The sequence below is a fragment of the Myxocyprinus asiaticus genome, chromosome 23, assembly GCF_019703515.2.
Source record: "Myxocyprinus asiaticus isolate MX2 ecotype Aquarium Trade chromosome 23, UBuf_Myxa_2, whole genome shotgun sequence".
Lineage (NCBI taxonomy): Eukaryota > Metazoa > Chordata > Actinopteri > Cypriniformes > Catostomidae > Myxocyprinus > Myxocyprinus asiaticus.
Window position 1 is genome coordinate 23383879 of NC_059366.1, and position 17870 is coordinate 23401748.

At 40.4% G+C, this 17870-nt stretch overlaps 1 protein-coding gene across 2 annotated transcripts in view; it reads right to left on the reverse strand.

Annotated features, from left to right (window-relative positions):
- The window catches only part of LOC127413768 (PH and SEC7 domain-containing protein 1-like), a 50889-nt gene extending 40323 nt beyond the window's left edge, over window positions 1–10566 (reverse strand). The window contains exon 1 of one of the 2 annotated variants that reach the window (XM_051651198.1): window positions 10501–10566. In XM_051651198.1, coding sequence (XP_051507158.1) covers window positions 10501–10551 — 51 coding nt within the window. In that variant the 5' untranslated portion in view covers window positions 10552–10566. Of the gene's footprint in view, window positions 1–1050; window positions 1503–10500 lie in introns of those variants that run through there. The other variant, XM_051651197.1, reaches the window with a different exon arrangement.
- Window positions 10567–17870: the final 7304 nt, after the last annotated feature.

The window sequence follows — 17870 nt, forward strand, 5'->3', positions numbered from 1 at the left end:
GAATACCAAAATAATTATTTGGCTAATCTACACATACAATAGAGGTCTTCAACCTGACCAGAACTCGATGAGTTCTGACAAACCGGTTTTGGGTCAGTTTTTCAAGAATAGGGCGAGTTAGGGACTGTTCAAACATGCTTTCTGTGAGTCTGCACTGTTTTGCTAAATCTCACAGTTTTTTCTTTCAGCATCTTGCACAGGATCGCCATATTTTTAGACACCAAGTTAGGTTAAACAGAACTTACATTTTTATAAACATATCACGAAACACCTGTGATGTTTAATTTGTTGTGCTGCATCATGCTGCTTTCTAACGAAGTTGCAAAGAGGACTTCATATAACTGTTACAGCAATAAACATGATTCCAGGTTGTTTTTCAACAAGGAAAATTGTATAGCTTTATAAACGGTAAGACTTATTATATATCATATTTACATATGATAATGAGACAAGTTAAATGCCATTTGATTTAAACTCATTTAAAAATCAAAGCATCCCGAAGAGGCTATTTAACCACAGCAGTATAACGCCACTCACATGACAATACTTCTGTTCGCTCCTCTTATGGAAATGTAAACCCACACAGGCAGAGCGAATATTCAGTCAGTGACAGTTTGATTATTTTTTGTTTGAGTTTAATGTGAGATTTTTATCATTTGAAGATCTATGCATTGTGCTATTTAGGCCCATAGCTCACTGTGCACTTTATTTGCTGCTGTTTTGAGTAGTGTTTCAGGAAATTCCATAGCAATAAACTGTCTTTATTCCTGCGTCCCGACTCCCGTCAAAAAAATGATTAACCATTTGTGAAACCTCGTGCTTAACTGAATGTTAAAAACGGTAACTGTGCACATCCCTATTAAAAACCTAATCTTTTAGGGAGAACATTTAACTCTCTTTTAGCACCACACAGTGTATATTTCATAGAAGAACTGCCGTGAAACTTTTCACGAACAACGCAATACCATTTTGCAAAAATGTCACCAAAGTTTCATGAGATCAGGCTGATTAAAACAGACCAAAAGATGTATACAGAGATGGTTATATCACCTGTATGCCTGTATTTCCAGAGTCAGAACTCTTCTGACTGGTTTTGCTAGATGTCTCTGAGGATATACAGTCCTTCTCATGCAGAATGCTCTCTAAAAGGCTGTCCGTGACTCCACAGGAACTCTGTGACGCTGTACCACTCCACTCCCTTTTCAGCTCATTGCGCTGCACTGAGATCCTAAAATGGCTCTCTTGACAGCCTGGTGTAACTGGACTGTTCCTTTTATGATTTTCCACCTCCCTAAAGCTTTCGTTATCTCTGGCTGAGCATTCCTCTTTCTCATGCATTTGCTGAGATGTTGAACTCACTGGTGTCTCAGTGTTAGACTTTGTGAAATTTCTCCTGCTGCTACCTTGACTGTCTTTGAGAACCCTGTCATAGAGTGTCTCAAACTCCCTGTGCTCATTGCCAGGTGTATGATTGTCTCTTGTGTACTGGGGAGGCTGGTGCCGATGCATGGTAGGACTGTCCTTTCCACTCAGCTGTGTTCTCACTATCTGCAGGTCTTGTATAGGAGAGGGAGAGATTACATCCGTATGGTGCAGCCTTGCTGGAGCTGCAGGGGATATACTTCCTATGTGGGGCAAAAGATTCTGACCGGAATGGATGGACTCTTGCTTCCTGCTGTGCTCCTGAGCTGGAGGGTTGCAGTAAGAGTGAGTTTGTGCTCCAGAGCCCCGGAAGCTGGCATAAAGTTGAGCCTCTCTGGAATGGTTACCTGAGCTTGGGCTGTCAGATCTCACTGTGTCTGATGATGAAGGGGTTGGGGATGGAGTCTTCCTGGCCTTCATAATTATGGAGAATTTGGTGGCTTCCTCCTCTAGTTTATGAGCCATCTCAGGACTTGTGACTGCTGCACTCCTCCTTCCAATATGTTGATTAGCTCCTTCTACCTTATTTTGGGAGTTGGCCAGGTTGAAATTAACCCTGTGTGCTTGCCGTGGACTATTACTCATGGTATGACCATTTCGTTGGTTACATTGTGGTTGAGTCACTATCATAGCTGGCAATTCATGTTGAATATCTGTAGGCTTACAGGATGGTAAATTAGGGTGATATCTATATCCTTGTGGGTGGGACTGGGTGTTGCTGAGGGGCGACATGGTAAAGTAGGTCTGCTTGGCATGGTTAGACAGTTGGTCTGTAGCAGGACTCCTGGGAAGTCTATACAAAGAACTGTTCTGCTCATGGTCCATAAGTGTGTCATTAGAGGGCAGAGTTCTAGAACTGTATGGTAACACGGGTGACCCAGACCAAGATCGACAGCGATGTTGCTGTCCTCTCTTAATGTCATGTCCTCTATCAGGACTGTTGGCAGCCAGTCTTTTCCTTAGTTGTGGAGAACCAAATTCCTCCAATGCACGATGGGTGGCTTCTCTGGCAATGGAGTCTAGAGTTGCCTGTCTGAAGTTGGGGGTGCCCATATGTGAGTTTCCCAAAGTTTGACTATGGTGTTTTGAGCTACAGCTGTTCATGGACTCCAAGCTGTTGAACCACACTGGGTCACTGAGCCTCTTCCTGAGGTTGAGAGGGGTAGCTCGATCTTCCATGGCTCTGTTAAACGGATTCTTAGGCTCGCTTTGGCACAAAGAGCTATACTGACCCTCGACGGATTTAATTTTAGCTTTTTCAATGTAACTAAAAGTAGCAATAGATCGCTTCCCTTCCTCTACTCGTCTAGTTGGGCTGCAGGTCTTACGAGTTCCACTGGGTGTAGGAGGGGCAGTAAACCGTCCTGAGGAGTGAGACTCCCTCCCATAGAAGGGGCAACGTTCAGATGGAGCACACACCAGGTGACATGTATTGCCAGCGGGCCCTGTTTGAAGGGCAGAGAGTATCTGGTTTATCTCATCATAAGGTAGGCTTTGTCGGTGTTGGACGGGTGGTTGGTCATGGCCTGGCTGTAGATGAAAACTTACTGAGTGTCGAGATGTTGATTTACTGGAGGCCAGGCTCTGGGTGCTGCTGCCAGCTTTATGCAGGACTCCACGTGGGGAGGTTTGGCAGTGTGGGGCATTGCGCAAACTATACTGAGACTGATGAGGGATATCCGGCGCTGGCAACAAGAGGGTGTCCGGTTTCTCCACATTTCCCAGGTCTTTTGTCTCTTCATCTACAGACCTCACCTCCACATACAGGTGAAGGATTTTGCCTGACTGAGACATGACCCACCAAAAGCAGCCTGCAGATTGTATTATAGCACAAAGCTAGTTCTCTGTAACTGATTAATCAGACTTGTCATCTTGTTTGCCAGGAATTGTGTGGGCATTTGCATCAGGGAGTCTGTATGGGATCAAACATCATCCTCACAATTATCTATGAAAGATTAAAAAAAAAAAAAAAATTACTTCATTTACTTTAATACCAATAATGTATTTCACGGTACATATTAAGTAAATAATTTGAATCTTTTTTCATCTGTTCTACAAGTAAATACAGTATGACACATTGCTATACAGTATGAGAATTATACATTTATCTTGCTTTAAGAAACTTTTGAACTAACTACTTCGACTCCTCTTGCTCATTCTCCTCCAGCTCAAGGCTGAGCATGTGAACTAACTGTCTGTCGCAGGAGGATCTAAATGTGTAACATGAAGTAATCTAAAGCAAACTCCATATAAAACCACCTTGGTACTGCTGCTGGCAGTCAATTTTTCTGCCTCACTCCCTGTTCATATTACATACTGTATGTAGTGGGGACTAAAAATTACCGATAAGCTCTCAAAACAGATATAGTTAGGGATAATGTGATTACTGTACATAGAGGAAGCATGTCATGAATGAATGAATGAATCTTAGTTGTACTATATAAACTAGTGGATTTTTGAAGACATTTGAAGTTGGGGACAATAACATCTAGGAAAAGATACACACAGACATGAGGGGATGTGACATGCATTTTTAAATTCAAGGGTATCATATCAGATAAAAAGTAGTCAAATGTCTTGAAGTATATGTTTATAATATTTAATTTTATTATCACCTGTGATGTTGTATTTATGTGAATTATAAATGCTATCAACTTATGTAATCATCTAAACAATCTGTCATGATGATTGACTTGAAAAACATTCAAATTCAAATTAGACTTCATTCAAATTTAAACTCCTGAGCTGACATTTTATGGTTTGAACAACCACCTACAGCATAAAGCCACTACATGTAGGCTAAACCCTTTAAAGATCTTTCTCCTATAATGTTTTCAGAAAGCATTATTTTAGACTGTAGCCACCTGTACAAAACCACAAAGTCAGATCACATTCATCTAAATAATCCTAGTGTATACCTCAGAAGCTCAGAGGAGAGACATTACTGTACAAACTGCTTTTGAGGCTTTAATGTATTTGATACACATTACCCAGTCTAACCTCTCACATACTGGCCTGACACAGCTGCTTGTGTTCTGCCAGCTTCTGTTAGAGTGGGGAAGTGTGGCTGAGGCTGGACGTGTGCCAGGTGTTGTGCTCAATTGATTGAGTCCTATGCACCCAGCCGCATGACCATCACTGCAGTTATGGGGGAGGAGGTGGGAAGGGATAGTGGATACCTTGCCTCGGAGACCATACACTCTCTCTCTTTCACTACCAATCTCTCTCTCTCTCTCTCTCTCTCTCTCTCTCTCTCTCTCTCTCTCTTTCATACACATACACACTAAACAAATGCTTCCTTTGTATTTGTAAAAGGTTATTCTTTACATTAACACACCTTACAATAACAATACCCCCTGAGTCAAACCACACAAGCCTGGTAAGACGACTAATAGTTGAAAATCTGAGCAACACTGCATCGTCATCAGAATGCTGAGTAAATAAAGCTTTTCTCTGCATGTGATGTGCAGATAGTTGCCAAAGGCTGAAGCTTATTCCTGGGACAGGAATAACAGATTCAACATGTTCAGTTAAGGCCTGCAGTGTTCTTACTGTAATTTAGCCCAAATATACAGACTATATACAGCTTGATTATGTGCTAACAAGCCATACTATAGAAGTAACCTTATCTGTTTTACATGTTCCAAGGAAACCTGTAACAACTTGAAACTGATACCCTTTTAATTAAGTCTTTGGATCAAATTCCTTAACTGAAAGAACATGCTATATTCCTGACATAATGCCTTTTCAGATGTTTGTAATGAATTTTCTCTTGCAACTGGAAATGTTTATGAAGCAAAAATACAATTTATTTTATATCTACAGTATATTTGCACTCTATGGAGATACTTTAAAGTAATTAAAAAAATTGTTAAATGTAAAAACAAGAAGATTGGCAGCTGACAGTTTTACTTACAATGCCTGTAAGTTAGTTATGCTTCTGCAAGCACCACAAAATTCAGTAAATTAAACATATCATTTTAGTTCATTTATGGAAAAAGATGAAGTTTAAATTAAAAAGACTTCAGTCACAAAGTCATATATACTTCAATTCCCAAACAAACAGGTAGATAGGGCCCTTTCAGTTGTTTTTATAATCTTTAATCTTGCTGACTTTTGTTCACTTGATAGCACTGGTCTAACATGTTCATTAGTTAATAGCTTTTTCAAAATTTTAATAACTGAAATCCACTTTTCATATGTAGTATTTTGTTCATTCCCAAAACAGGAAAAAAAAAGTCTGACAGAAAGTCTTTCAAACAAATATATTTATATACTCTCTACTACGTTTCACATCCTGTTGCGGAGGCCATTTAGACCTACTTTTTCTGTACTCCAGCTAATAGGATTGCCCCACCCCCTCCTCTAGTCCTCACTACTGTAATTGTTACATAAACAAGAACAAAGAAACCAATTACATGTAAACCTCTCCCTTTACCTGTTGACCTGTTCAACTGCTCCTTCCAATCAGCTTCACAGCAGCAGTGTGAACAGAGTATTTTCCTCCTACAGAGCCTTCAGAAAAAAAGCCTACTCATTTGTATGTAGTCTCTGTACCTCCCTCTCCTGTCTTCTCCACAGACAAACAACTCTGGTTTGCCCTACTGGCTCACTCATACTAGATTTAAGCCACCCACACGACTTAGTGCGTCTTCTCCAATGCCCCCCCCATATATTTAAAGCCTGTCTTAGTCCAACAAGACTTCCTGCACTCACCCTGTCACTCATGGTCTTAAGACCCACCTCATTCCAGAATTAAGCCAATCAGGTGAGCTGCCTCTCAGTCTGTTCTGAAAGGTAATGCGTTTTGCAGTAACAGAGTGACAGATGGCTAAAGCTGAGGAAAGGCCCCATTTAAATAGACTTATACAGCAACAAGGGTTAGGAAAAGGGCATTGGGATTACAATTTGTGATCCAAACAGAAACAATCCTGAGTCTCAGCAGATAAACTCTCACCACGGGACAGAAATTCAATAAATTAATAAAGGTTGTGGTATCAAGGCCCATCACATAAAATAAAACTAATTCCTGTGGCTTTGAAAATGAAAATATAAAGAGGATCAGAGGATATTTAGAAAAAATACTGTTATAAAACACTTCTCTAATCATACAGTTGAAGTCAGAAGTTTACATACACTTAGGTTGAAGTCATTAAAACTCATTTTTTTAACCACTCCACAGATTTCATTTTAGCAAACTATCGTTTTGGCTAGTCGTTTAGGTCATCTACTTTGTGCATGACATGTGTCATTTTTCCAACAATTGTATACAGACACATTGTTTCACTTTTAATTGACTATATCACAATTCCAGTGAGTCAGAAGTTTACATACACTAAGTTAACTGTTCCTTTAAGCAGCTTGGAAAATTCCAGGAAATGATGTCAAGCCTTTAGGCAATTAGGCAATTAGCTTCTGATAGGCTAATTGGAGTCAATTGGAGGTGTACCTGTGGATGTACAGGTATTTTAAGGCCTACCTTCAAACTCAGTGCCTCTTTGCTTGACATCATGGGAAAATATAAAGAAATCAGACAAGACCTCAGAAAACAAACTGTGGACCTCCACAAGACTGGTTCATCCTTGGGAGCAGTTTCCAAATGCCTGAAGGTACCATGTTCATCTGAACAAACAATAGTACTCAAGTATAAACACCATGGGAACACGCAGCTATCATACTGCTCAGGAAGGAGACGCATTCTGTATCCTAGAGATGAACATAGTTTGGTGCAACAGCAAAGGACCTTGTGAAGATGCTGGAGGAAACAGGAAGACAAGTATCTATAGCCACAGTAAAACAAGTCCTATATTGATATAACCTGAAAGGCTGCTCAACAAGAAAGAAGCCACTGCTCCAAAACCACCATAAAAAGCCAGACTACAGTTTGCAAGTGCACATGGGGACAAAGATCTTACTTTTTGGAGAAATGTCCTCTTGTCTGATGAAACAAAAATTTTACAGTTTGGCCATAATGACCATCATTATGTTTGGAGGTAAAGAGTGAGGCTTGCAAGCTGAAGAACACCATCCCAACTGTGAAGCATGGGGGTGGCAGCATCATGTTGTGGGGCTGTTTTGCTGCAGGAGGGACTGGTGCACTTCACAAAATAGATGGTATCATGAGGAAGGAAAATTATGTGGATATATTGAAGCAACATCTCAAGACATCAGCCAGGAAGTTAAAGCTTGGTCACAAATGGGTCTTCCAAATGGACAATGACCCCAAGCATACCTCCAAAGTTGTGGAAAAATGGCTAAAGGACAACAAAGTCAAGGTATATGTGTGGCCATCACAAAGCCCTGACATCAATCCGATAGAAAATTTGTGGGCAGAACTGAAAAGGCATGTGCAAGCAAGGAGGCCTATAAATTGACTCAGCTACACCAGTTCTGTCTGAAGGAATGGGCCGAAATTCCAGCAACTTATTGTGAGAAGCTTTTGGAAGGCTACCCAAAATGCTTGACCCAAGTTAAACAATTTAAAGGCAATGCTACCAAATACTAACAAAGTGTATGTAAACTTCTGACCCACTGGAAATGTGATGAAAGAATTAAAAGCTAAAATATATTATTCTCTCTACTATTATTCTGACATTTCACATTCTTAAAGGTGCAGGATGTAAGATTCAGAAACCCTTGTTATTAATGAGACCTGTGGCTGTTAAGTGAACTGCAGCCAGCTACCTGTTGCTCGTGCTCGCGCACACACTCCATAGGGACACGAGTGAGCATCGACCAAAACAATGACGTAACGTACAAAGGGGCTGAATGTGATTCACTGACATCATGCTGACAGATGGTAGCATAATTAAAATTACACAGTTGTGATTGTTTTACTACAAACTTTGAGATTGCATATTATATTTGACTCTCCAGTGCAGGAACAGGGCTAAAACAAAGTGTGGATATAGGTCTGACTATGTGAGACTGTAGATTGAAGTAATCACTTTTCTTTGCATGATACATTAACTGCATTTATACGATAGCCTATGTCAGCGTTAGCTAGCTAGCCAGCTTTATCAGTAGCTGTTAGCTAAATTTGGTGGCTGATGACAGTAGCTGTTTATAAAATAGACTGTGTTATAAATGTGTTGACACAATTCAGTATTGATGTGATTCCATCACAAATGTCATTTTGATATATCGATGTGCTATTGTTTTATAATGATAGATTGTATATATTTTCTGTATAACCATGTTACGTTACACTAATGAATGGAGCTTTTTGCATTATCTTGAACATTGTCTAGCATTCATTTTATGTATTATTGTAGTTTACCTTGCTGAATAATTACAGATTATCATTGACATTAACCTGTCTTTTAATATAAAGAGAAGATCTTTGAAATTATTTGAAAGTTATGAATCAAGGTAGCTTGCAATTCATCAGAGTTAGCAGGCAAGATCAAGTTAGCTAAAATTACACAGATCAATCCTTATGGCACTATATTTCACATACTTTGCAGTTATGTAAGCTTACCTATCCAATAAGAAGAATGCTAATTCTGGGTCTGTTTTGATCCCCAAAACTGAACGAAGGTCCCTCCAGGAATCAAATGTCCTGCCGATGTTCACTCTAGTTTTCTCTCGACCATGATCACGTTCCCGCTTAGCCAGATGGGATTCAGTAGATAAATGTTTTGTTTTTGTTTGTTTTTTTGGCTTACTCAGAGTTTGTGTTGGAGTCGGTGTTGTGCTGGGAGCCGGACGTTTGCTGGATTCCATCTCTAAGATAACATTACCTAGTGTTGCAGACTGTCTGTTGACGCTGTTGAATAGCGGAAGAGAAGCTACTGTCTGAGGCAAGTTTCTCGGGAGTGCGCATAAACTTCACATCCTTTGGATTTTCCCGGCAAAAGCAAACCGCTCCCTTTGCATGAAAATCAGTCTACAGGCTTTAATAGGCAACCTAGGAAGTCTGGGAAGGGCTCATTTTTTAAGTTGCATTACAAGCCGTTCACACATTGGCAAAAAAAGGGCAAATATTACATAAGAAATTTTACATATTGCACCTTTAAAAAAAGTAGTGATCCTAACTGACCTAAGACAGGGAATGTTTTCTATGATTAAATGTCAGGAATTGTGAAAAACTGAGTTTAAATGTATTTGGCTAAGATGTATGTAAACTTCTGACTTCAACTGTAGATCTTGGCAAGACTAAGCTTTGGCAATATGATATACTGGACACTTTTGTTAGTCAGTCAGATATTTTATACAATCAGCACAGTATGTGTGTCATGGACAAATGGCAAATTGCCTGCTACCACAGAGGGAATTTTATTAAATAAATCAGCAAAACTTCTCATTGTTCATAGCTGGTCTAGCGGTTAACATACAGTATGTGCTTCAGACACACTGAGTCATGGTACTCATGCTGGTGACACTGGTTTGAGTCCACCTAATAATATGTCCCAATCACCTTCTCTCTCCCGGTAATTTGTTATCATCTCTTAGGGTTATATGGGTAGTTGACGTGACATGTCAAGCAGTGACAGCAGTGTCCTGCCATGATATACTAGTTTACTACATCTTATCTTTATTAATCTTAATATATATATATATATATATATATATATATATATATATATATATATATATATATATATATATGACCACACGATGACCTCTTGCCTACACATGCAGAGATATTGGGCACTGCCAGTCCTGAATTATCTACTGTGTTATCTGAGAGCTTAAGACTAAGACTGATGACTAAGAAACTCGAGGTATATGTAGATGATCAGGGCTTAGAGCACATGGGTTCAAATATATATATATGCAGTGTTCTCTGCAAACAAAAGTTTCTAATGGTATTTACTGGGGAATTGTGTGCACAGCAAAGGCAATTAAAGTCAAACAGTATAGCTACACCAAAGAGGACAAGGCTCCCAGAATCCATCAAATTAACGGCACACAATTCAGAAAATTAAATCGTAAAAAAGAAAGAAAAAACACGTGAACCACTGTCTCGCTCTTTCTCGCACGAAATCAATGTGTCTTTCTTTCATTTCACATCAGACACCGACTCTGAGCCTCTCTAATAACGTTAGTGCATAAAATATTGGTTTGGCTACTCACCATGTATTTGTAAGATTTAGCGTGACTGCGAAGAGGTTTGCCATGCCTCATTCTTTACTTGTAAGAAAAAGGAATATGACAAGCAACTTCACATATCTGATGGTGTCCATGAAGAGGCGCCGATGCGGCAGATATTTGATGCTTCATCGTTTCATTGGGCGTGTGCGCGGTGCTGAAGTGGACAGCTCCACTGTGATCAGAAAAACGACAACTCCAACAGAAGGCGAAGCAGTCGATACTCTCTCGAGCCTGAGCCTTCAGGGAGTGTTAGTATCACATTAACAGAGCACTGGAACGCCCATCTGAGCTTCAGGCGCTGCGATTAAGGTTGAGTAGCCTACAACTTTGTCAAGAAGTGTTTTTATCATATAGCCTACAGCTTTCATGGGAACATTAAACATTACAGCACGATTATCTTTAAATCTGCTTTGAAACTATGCCATTACAAAACAATCAGGAGTTCTGACAACCCTGCCGCATATTTGCCACTTATTATTTTTACATGAAAATGAGCTTGCGATTTGCCGCAAATTATTGCAAAAAGTTTGCAACACTTCACTGGTAGTGATGAACCTGCAGCAAAATGCCGCTACTGGCAAACACCTTTATGACAAACCTATGGCAACAAAGAGTTATATCGTTATTTTTCAGGCTGGTCCTGTTAAAGCGCATGTGTGTTCTCGAGTTAACTGACAGGCGATGTCTGTATCTAAAAGGTGATTGGCTCTTTTACCTGTAAGACTTCCTTTTCTACATCCACCATATTGGTTGTTCCAATTTCTCCCATTAATTCCGTCTTGAGCTAAATATTTAACTTTCAATTTTGAATTGCAGAAGCACAGAGTTAAAAGAGAAAAGCGATTTATTTGTTTACTATTTGTTTACAGTGACAGGCATTTCAGAATGACCAGATCCTCTGATCAGTCTTGTAATGAGCAATTTCTATAGCCACATGACTTGAGGCAAAGTCACATTACTTTTTTTATGTGCATCGAATGTATTCGGTAAATGTATTTCCATCGTAGTTTATGCAAATGTCTTCTTACCCATTAAACAAATCCACCACTAGCGACCTTATAAGTTTTTTTATGCACATTTTGGAAATTTTATTCCAGTATTTTTATGCAATATCTTAAAAATGTGCATAAAATAGGTGGATGAAAACCCAGATGGTCTAATCATAATCAGATGAATTATTCCATGTGTAAACGTGTTAAATTAGGGAACACTGAGTTAAAGCGAGTAATATTTGGCTGGTCATATGACCTCAACATGGCGGCACTCGACATTCAGCACCATTTAGAACAAAGAAGCTTTTTCTCTAAGATCATTTTAAACATAGTTTTCAAAATTAATATTAATAAGTGTGATATTTTCACACCTCTTTTCCTCTTGACACCTATTCCAGAGCCAGTAGCGGTTCTAGCTTGTATGGCGCCTTGGGCAAAACACACTTCAACACGCCCCAAAGTTGTTGACCGGAGGGGGAGGAGTCTGTGTGGGTGCCTTGTGCCGCCAAACACGAGAAGACGTTTGCTGGAAGCATCATCTCAAGTGTCACCTTCAACTATTATGTTTGACCACTGCATTGAGAAGACTTAGATGGCAGTGAAAAACAGCCTCACTTGTGAGGAATGTTAGATTATGGCATGTGTCACACTTACTAGACCACAGCCACTGAGTGTTCTGAAGAACAACTTCATGTAAGTTATCAACCAACTGTTCGATTGTCTTCATCTTGTCTGGGGTGCTGTACTCTTGCTCTATTAAAGGCACATGTGGCAAGTGCACCTGGGACCTAGGACCAGGATAAGGGATTCATTTAAACATTAATTTAGGTACCAGTGTATCACTGCACATTGGGGAAAAAAATCACTCCAAAGCATTACATTGATCATTTAAAAAACTATCCCAGAAAGTATTTATTATTTTATGGATGTGCCTATAAACTAATTATTCTACTGATAAGTACACATTTAAGAGAATGCAGTAAAATTAACTCACGCAAGTCCATGTTTTTTTAGATGATGTAAAAGTAATTTTATTTGCTGTTACTGGTAGAATACCAAGAAAAAAGGAATTTGTGTATTCCAAATTAAACCCTACAAACAGCAAAACTATAGTATCCACCTGCAGAAATATGATGTCATTCTCTTCCTGGAGGAGATTGGTTTGATCTTAGGACAGCATTAATATCTCTTGACATGACACTCCAGTGACTCCACCATTTCAGCCATTTCTTAAAACTCCTTTGTTTCCAGAATAGTCAACATCAGCTTCTGATCCTTCTCAATCTGGGATTTTATCTGGTTGAATTTCTCAGCTATTTTGAGTCGGTATACTTCTGCGGTTTTCTGGAAATTGAAACAAAATTTAAAGAAAATTTCATAGGCTGGTGAACTTAAATAAGTTGATACAAAATACTATTTCACAGCACATTAACAACTCTTGCTATCATGAATTATGATGGCTTTGCCACTTGCTTTATTCATTAATTAAAGAGATAGTTCACCCAAAAATGTATTCACTTATCACTCATCATTTACTCACCCTCATGCCATCCCAGATGTGTATGACTTTCCTTCTTCTGCAGAACACAAATTAAGATTTTTAGAAGAATATCTCAGCTCTTTAAGTCCATACAATGCAAGTGAATGGTGGCCAGACCTTTGAAGGTCCTAAAAGGCAGCAAAAAAATAATCCATAAGACTCTAGTGGCTAAATTCATATCTTCCGAAGCTATATGATAGGTGTGGGTAGAAACAGATCAATATTTAAATCCTTTTTTTTTTATTCGTATTTTTTTTACTCTAAATACATTTTAACTTTCACTTCCACATTCTGGTGTGGAAGTGACTTACTGGTTGGGACTGGTCAAAGGTGGAGATTTATAGTAAAAAGGGATTTAAATATTGATGGATCTATTGATGCTAACCTGCCTGAGGGTGGGTGTGTGATAAGATCTGTTTCTCACCTTCACCAATCATATAGCTTCAGAAGACATTGATTCAATCACTGGAGTTGAATGGATTACTTTTATGCTGCTTTTATGTCCTTTTTGGACCTTCTGAGTTCTGACCACTTGCTTTGAATGTACCAACACAGTTGAGATATTCTTCTAAACATCTTTGTTTGTATTCTGCAGAAAAGAAGTCATACACATTTGATATGGCATGAGGATGAATAAATGATGAGAGAATTTTATTTTTTGGGTGAATTATCCCTTTGTTATATTTTATCAAAATTAACTTAGAAGTGTTGTATGCAAACACTGTATCAGTATGATGTCATATTTTCATATTGGGAGCTCATTTTTGTCATACATCATCTCAGTTTATCAGGTCTTAAACAGAAGTGTCCCACCAACACTTCTGAAACTAATGGCTCCAAACTTCTCTGTAGAAGAAGTGATTTGTTGGCCTTTAGCACTTTCTAAAAAAAAAAAGAATGATAGAAATGTAATTAGTTCCCAATGCATTCTTATCTTACATTAAATAATGGAAAAGAAGTGTTCTATAAGACAGTGGCATAATAGTGTTCTATAAAATAATGATCATTTATGTTATTTATAATCTCTCAAAATAATAAAAGCAATTTTTTTTTTCCTGCTCATTAAACCCCTTATTAAAAATGTATTCATTCAAGCCCTTACCTTGAATTCTGAACATGCCTCTTGCAACTTGACAGCTTGGTGGTTCTTATGTGACCCAACCACAATGCACAGAAAACATACAGCAGTCTGGTCCTCCTGACAGTACAGCTTCAGCTCCTCTCCATACTCCCTGCACTTGAAGAACATCAAGTCCTCTGTTACCTTGATGAGAGTGTGCCCTCATAAAACTTCTCTCTGCTGGTGCAGGAGTGTATGAGCAGAACAAAGAGAAGCATCACAAGTGAGGCTGTTTTTCACTGCCATCTAAGTCTTCTCAATGCAGTGGTCAAACATAATAGTTGAAGGTGACACTTGAGATGATGCTTCCAGCAAACGTCCTCTTGCAAAGACATCATGAACTTTCCTTTGAAGATCCGAGTTGATCTCAAGATGAAGGTCAGAAGGCAGGATAACTTGACATTCAGAACAGAATAAAGGACCTCCAGTACATGTTCTGGGTTCATCTACTGTATGTTCCAGACCACTCGGATGCAGGATTGACAGAAGTTGTGTCCACATGGAAGGCATACAGGGTCTGTGAAGGGCTCTACACAAACAGGACATTTTTAGTCCTTCTCCAGCATCCATGCCAGCAGACCTTCTACTGTCTGTCTGTGGTGGCCTGGCATGAATATTTCAAAGATGAGGCTCAGATTTCAATGCCATTATGTTTTAAGTGTCTTACATTAAAAAAACTCTTCATAAACATAAAAGTTTTCAAAATAATATATGGGTGATGTTGTCTTTCACCCATTTTCATTTGGTTAAAGATTGAAGTTAATCACATTATTTGGCACACACAAAGTTTGATCCAGATGAAAATCATGTCAAGGGTCCGTTCAGACTGAATGTGTTCTTGCACTACAAAAAAACTAGAAGCAGCTAAAGTCCCTTTCATGGCAAGTCAGTCAACTCTGCCACCATCCTGGGCAGCTACAACACATACAATGTACAGGTACAATTGATACAAGTGGTATTCAAGTACAGCTTCTATCTACAGTACTTGAACATGGAAAGATTGAAATCGTCTCCAGTTACGCATGTATCCTCGGTTCCCTGAGATGAAGGGAACAAAACATTGCGTCAAAGCTGTCGCTTTTGGGGAATTACTTCTCGGACAACTAGTTAAAGCCCTTGTACAATAACTGCAATTCTCTGATTGGCAATGGTGTTTGAGCCCCGCACCTTTAGGCGCGCAGTTGGCCTGTATAAGCGGGTGCAAATCAGCATTCCCTCAAAATTTTCTGACTGAGGGTCAAGGAGTGCATTTCTCGCACCTCGAAGCTCTGGGCCAGTAGTGTGGCCAGCTTATGCAATGTCTCATTCCCTTCATCTCATGGAACTGAGATTTCATGCATAACCAGAGACGTTCCCTTTCTATTACGGTTCACTCGACATTGCGTCATTGCTTACGCTTTTGGGGAATGCGTCCAATCACACCGCAATACTGACATGACGTCACACCCCAGAGAGGGGCATCACCAGAGGCATAGACACTTGAGGAAGGATATGTACAGGGGATCACAGGTCTCACAGGCTGGAGAGGTCTCATGTGTAAAAGGCCTAACGGCGTGATGGCGGATGCTGCTGCCATGAAACCCAGCACTTTTGAAATTACTTCAGTGGAAGTGTTTTCCCCAGTATGAAATGAGACAGAAACTGAAGAATGGACTGGATGCACTCACTTGTGAGATGTGCATGCATGCTCACAGAGTTGAGTAGGACCCCCAAAAAGGAGAACTGTTGGCTGGGAGAAAGTGTGCTTTTTTCCCAGTTTGACATTGAGGCCCAGGCTGTATAAATGGCAGAGTAGTAAATTCCTGTGCTCGCACAACAGAGCCTCTGATTGGGCTATTAATAGCCAATCAACGAAGTAGTTCAAAATGTGCATGTCACTCAGCTTCAATGGAGCGAGCGACGCATCGATAACTTGAACATACAGGGAACCAGGGAAGGACTCTGAATTGATAAGCTGTTCCCTCGAACGCAAATCTCAAAAACAGCCTGTGATGAGGTGCAATTTGTACATAAATGTATGCGTCCCTTAGATCTATTGATACTAACCTGCCTGAGGGTGGGTGCGTGATAAGATCTGTTTCTAAGATACCATTTTAAATGGATGCTTTGCGAGCGCGCAATTCAAGCATCTCAGATCTAAAACGGGCTGAAGTCCACTGTCTTTCTCCAGAACGAGAGAATAGCGGCTGTAAAACTCATGTGGGCACCGCAGTTCGGAATAATCACTATCAAATTCTTTGCAAGGATATGGTGAATTTCTGCATGTAACACCGTGCGCATCGCCGTTAGCGGGATACCAGGCACATCGGCTCACTCCCTTGAGGAGATAGATCACTGCTCGCCACTGGCAAGCAGTTGTACACAGAGTGTGGAGTAAGAGAAGTGTGAAGTGGAGAAGAGCCCTTCTTTGAGAGTGTGTGCATCTCGTGCAGGTACCATCACCTTTCTCTTTTTTGGTGAGAATCATTCTTTATTTGAACAAATCACACAGAAACAACATTTTGTGTAACATCCCGGCAAACTCCGGCGGGGAGGGGAAGGGAACAACATGAATGTGTGTGTGTCTCATGCAGATGCAACGAGTGCTTCTCTCTTTTTTGTGAGAACATTCTTCATTTGATCACAACATACAGAAACTATTCAGGCCATGGTTTGTGTGGCTTCACCGATGGCTCAGGCTGTCTTTGGCAGAGCCAGATCAGCGGGGGTGGGGTTCTCTGCTGGGCACTGACCTGAAATAGAGTGGGGGCGAGCCAGTTGAGAGGAGCAACTTCCCTTTGGCAAAAATTGCTTCATCGCCTCTGACTGTTTTTGCATGGCGATGAAGCGCTCTGCAAAACCTTCCACGGCACCGCCGAACAATCCAGCTAGTGATACAGGGGTGTCGAGGAGGCGGAATCGTCCCTAAAAACGAGGGCGACTCTAGATTCTCCTTCAGCCCAGGCAGCGGATGCAGTTCTCATGCCCATCTGACAGCGGGATGCGCACAAGGAACACTTGTGGAACGACATCTTAATAAAGACACATTGCACACAAGCAGCTCTTATATGTTATAAATATCTTTATAATTATATTTAAAGGACACAAGGATCTCCGCCAAACACTGCAGGGGAGCGGGCCTGTAGTCTTGCTGCAGGTGCCGCGTTGTCAAGGCGGCGTGTCTGTAGCGAAGAGCCCATCCACTGTGAAGCGTCTTCGACCGCGAGGCGGAGAAACATCTTCGCTGGAACACTGCAGGGGAGCGGGTCTGTCATCTCGCTGCATGCGCCGAGTTGTCAAGGTGACAAGTCATCTTCCTCGCATCCGCAGGTGAAGAACCCATCCGCTGGAGAAGTGTCTCTCGATGGCGAAGCAGAGATGAGAGGGCTTGTCAAGACAAGAGATGAAGTTGCTGTCTTGAAGGAAGAAAATTCAGAGGGAATGGTGGTTTTATATACTGTATAGGACAACTGCACGCCTAAAGGGGCATGGCTCAAATACCATTGCCAATCAGAGGATTGGAGTTATTGTACAAGGGCTTCAACTAGGTCGTCGGAGAAGGAATTCCCCAAAAGCATCAGCGATGACGCAATGTTGAGTGAACTGTAATCGAAAGGGAATTCTAAAATGGTTGGTCAAGATTACAATCAAATAATATATTTCAAATCAGCAGTAAAATCGTACAACGTTATCATAAATTGTGCTTCTTCAGCTCAGATCA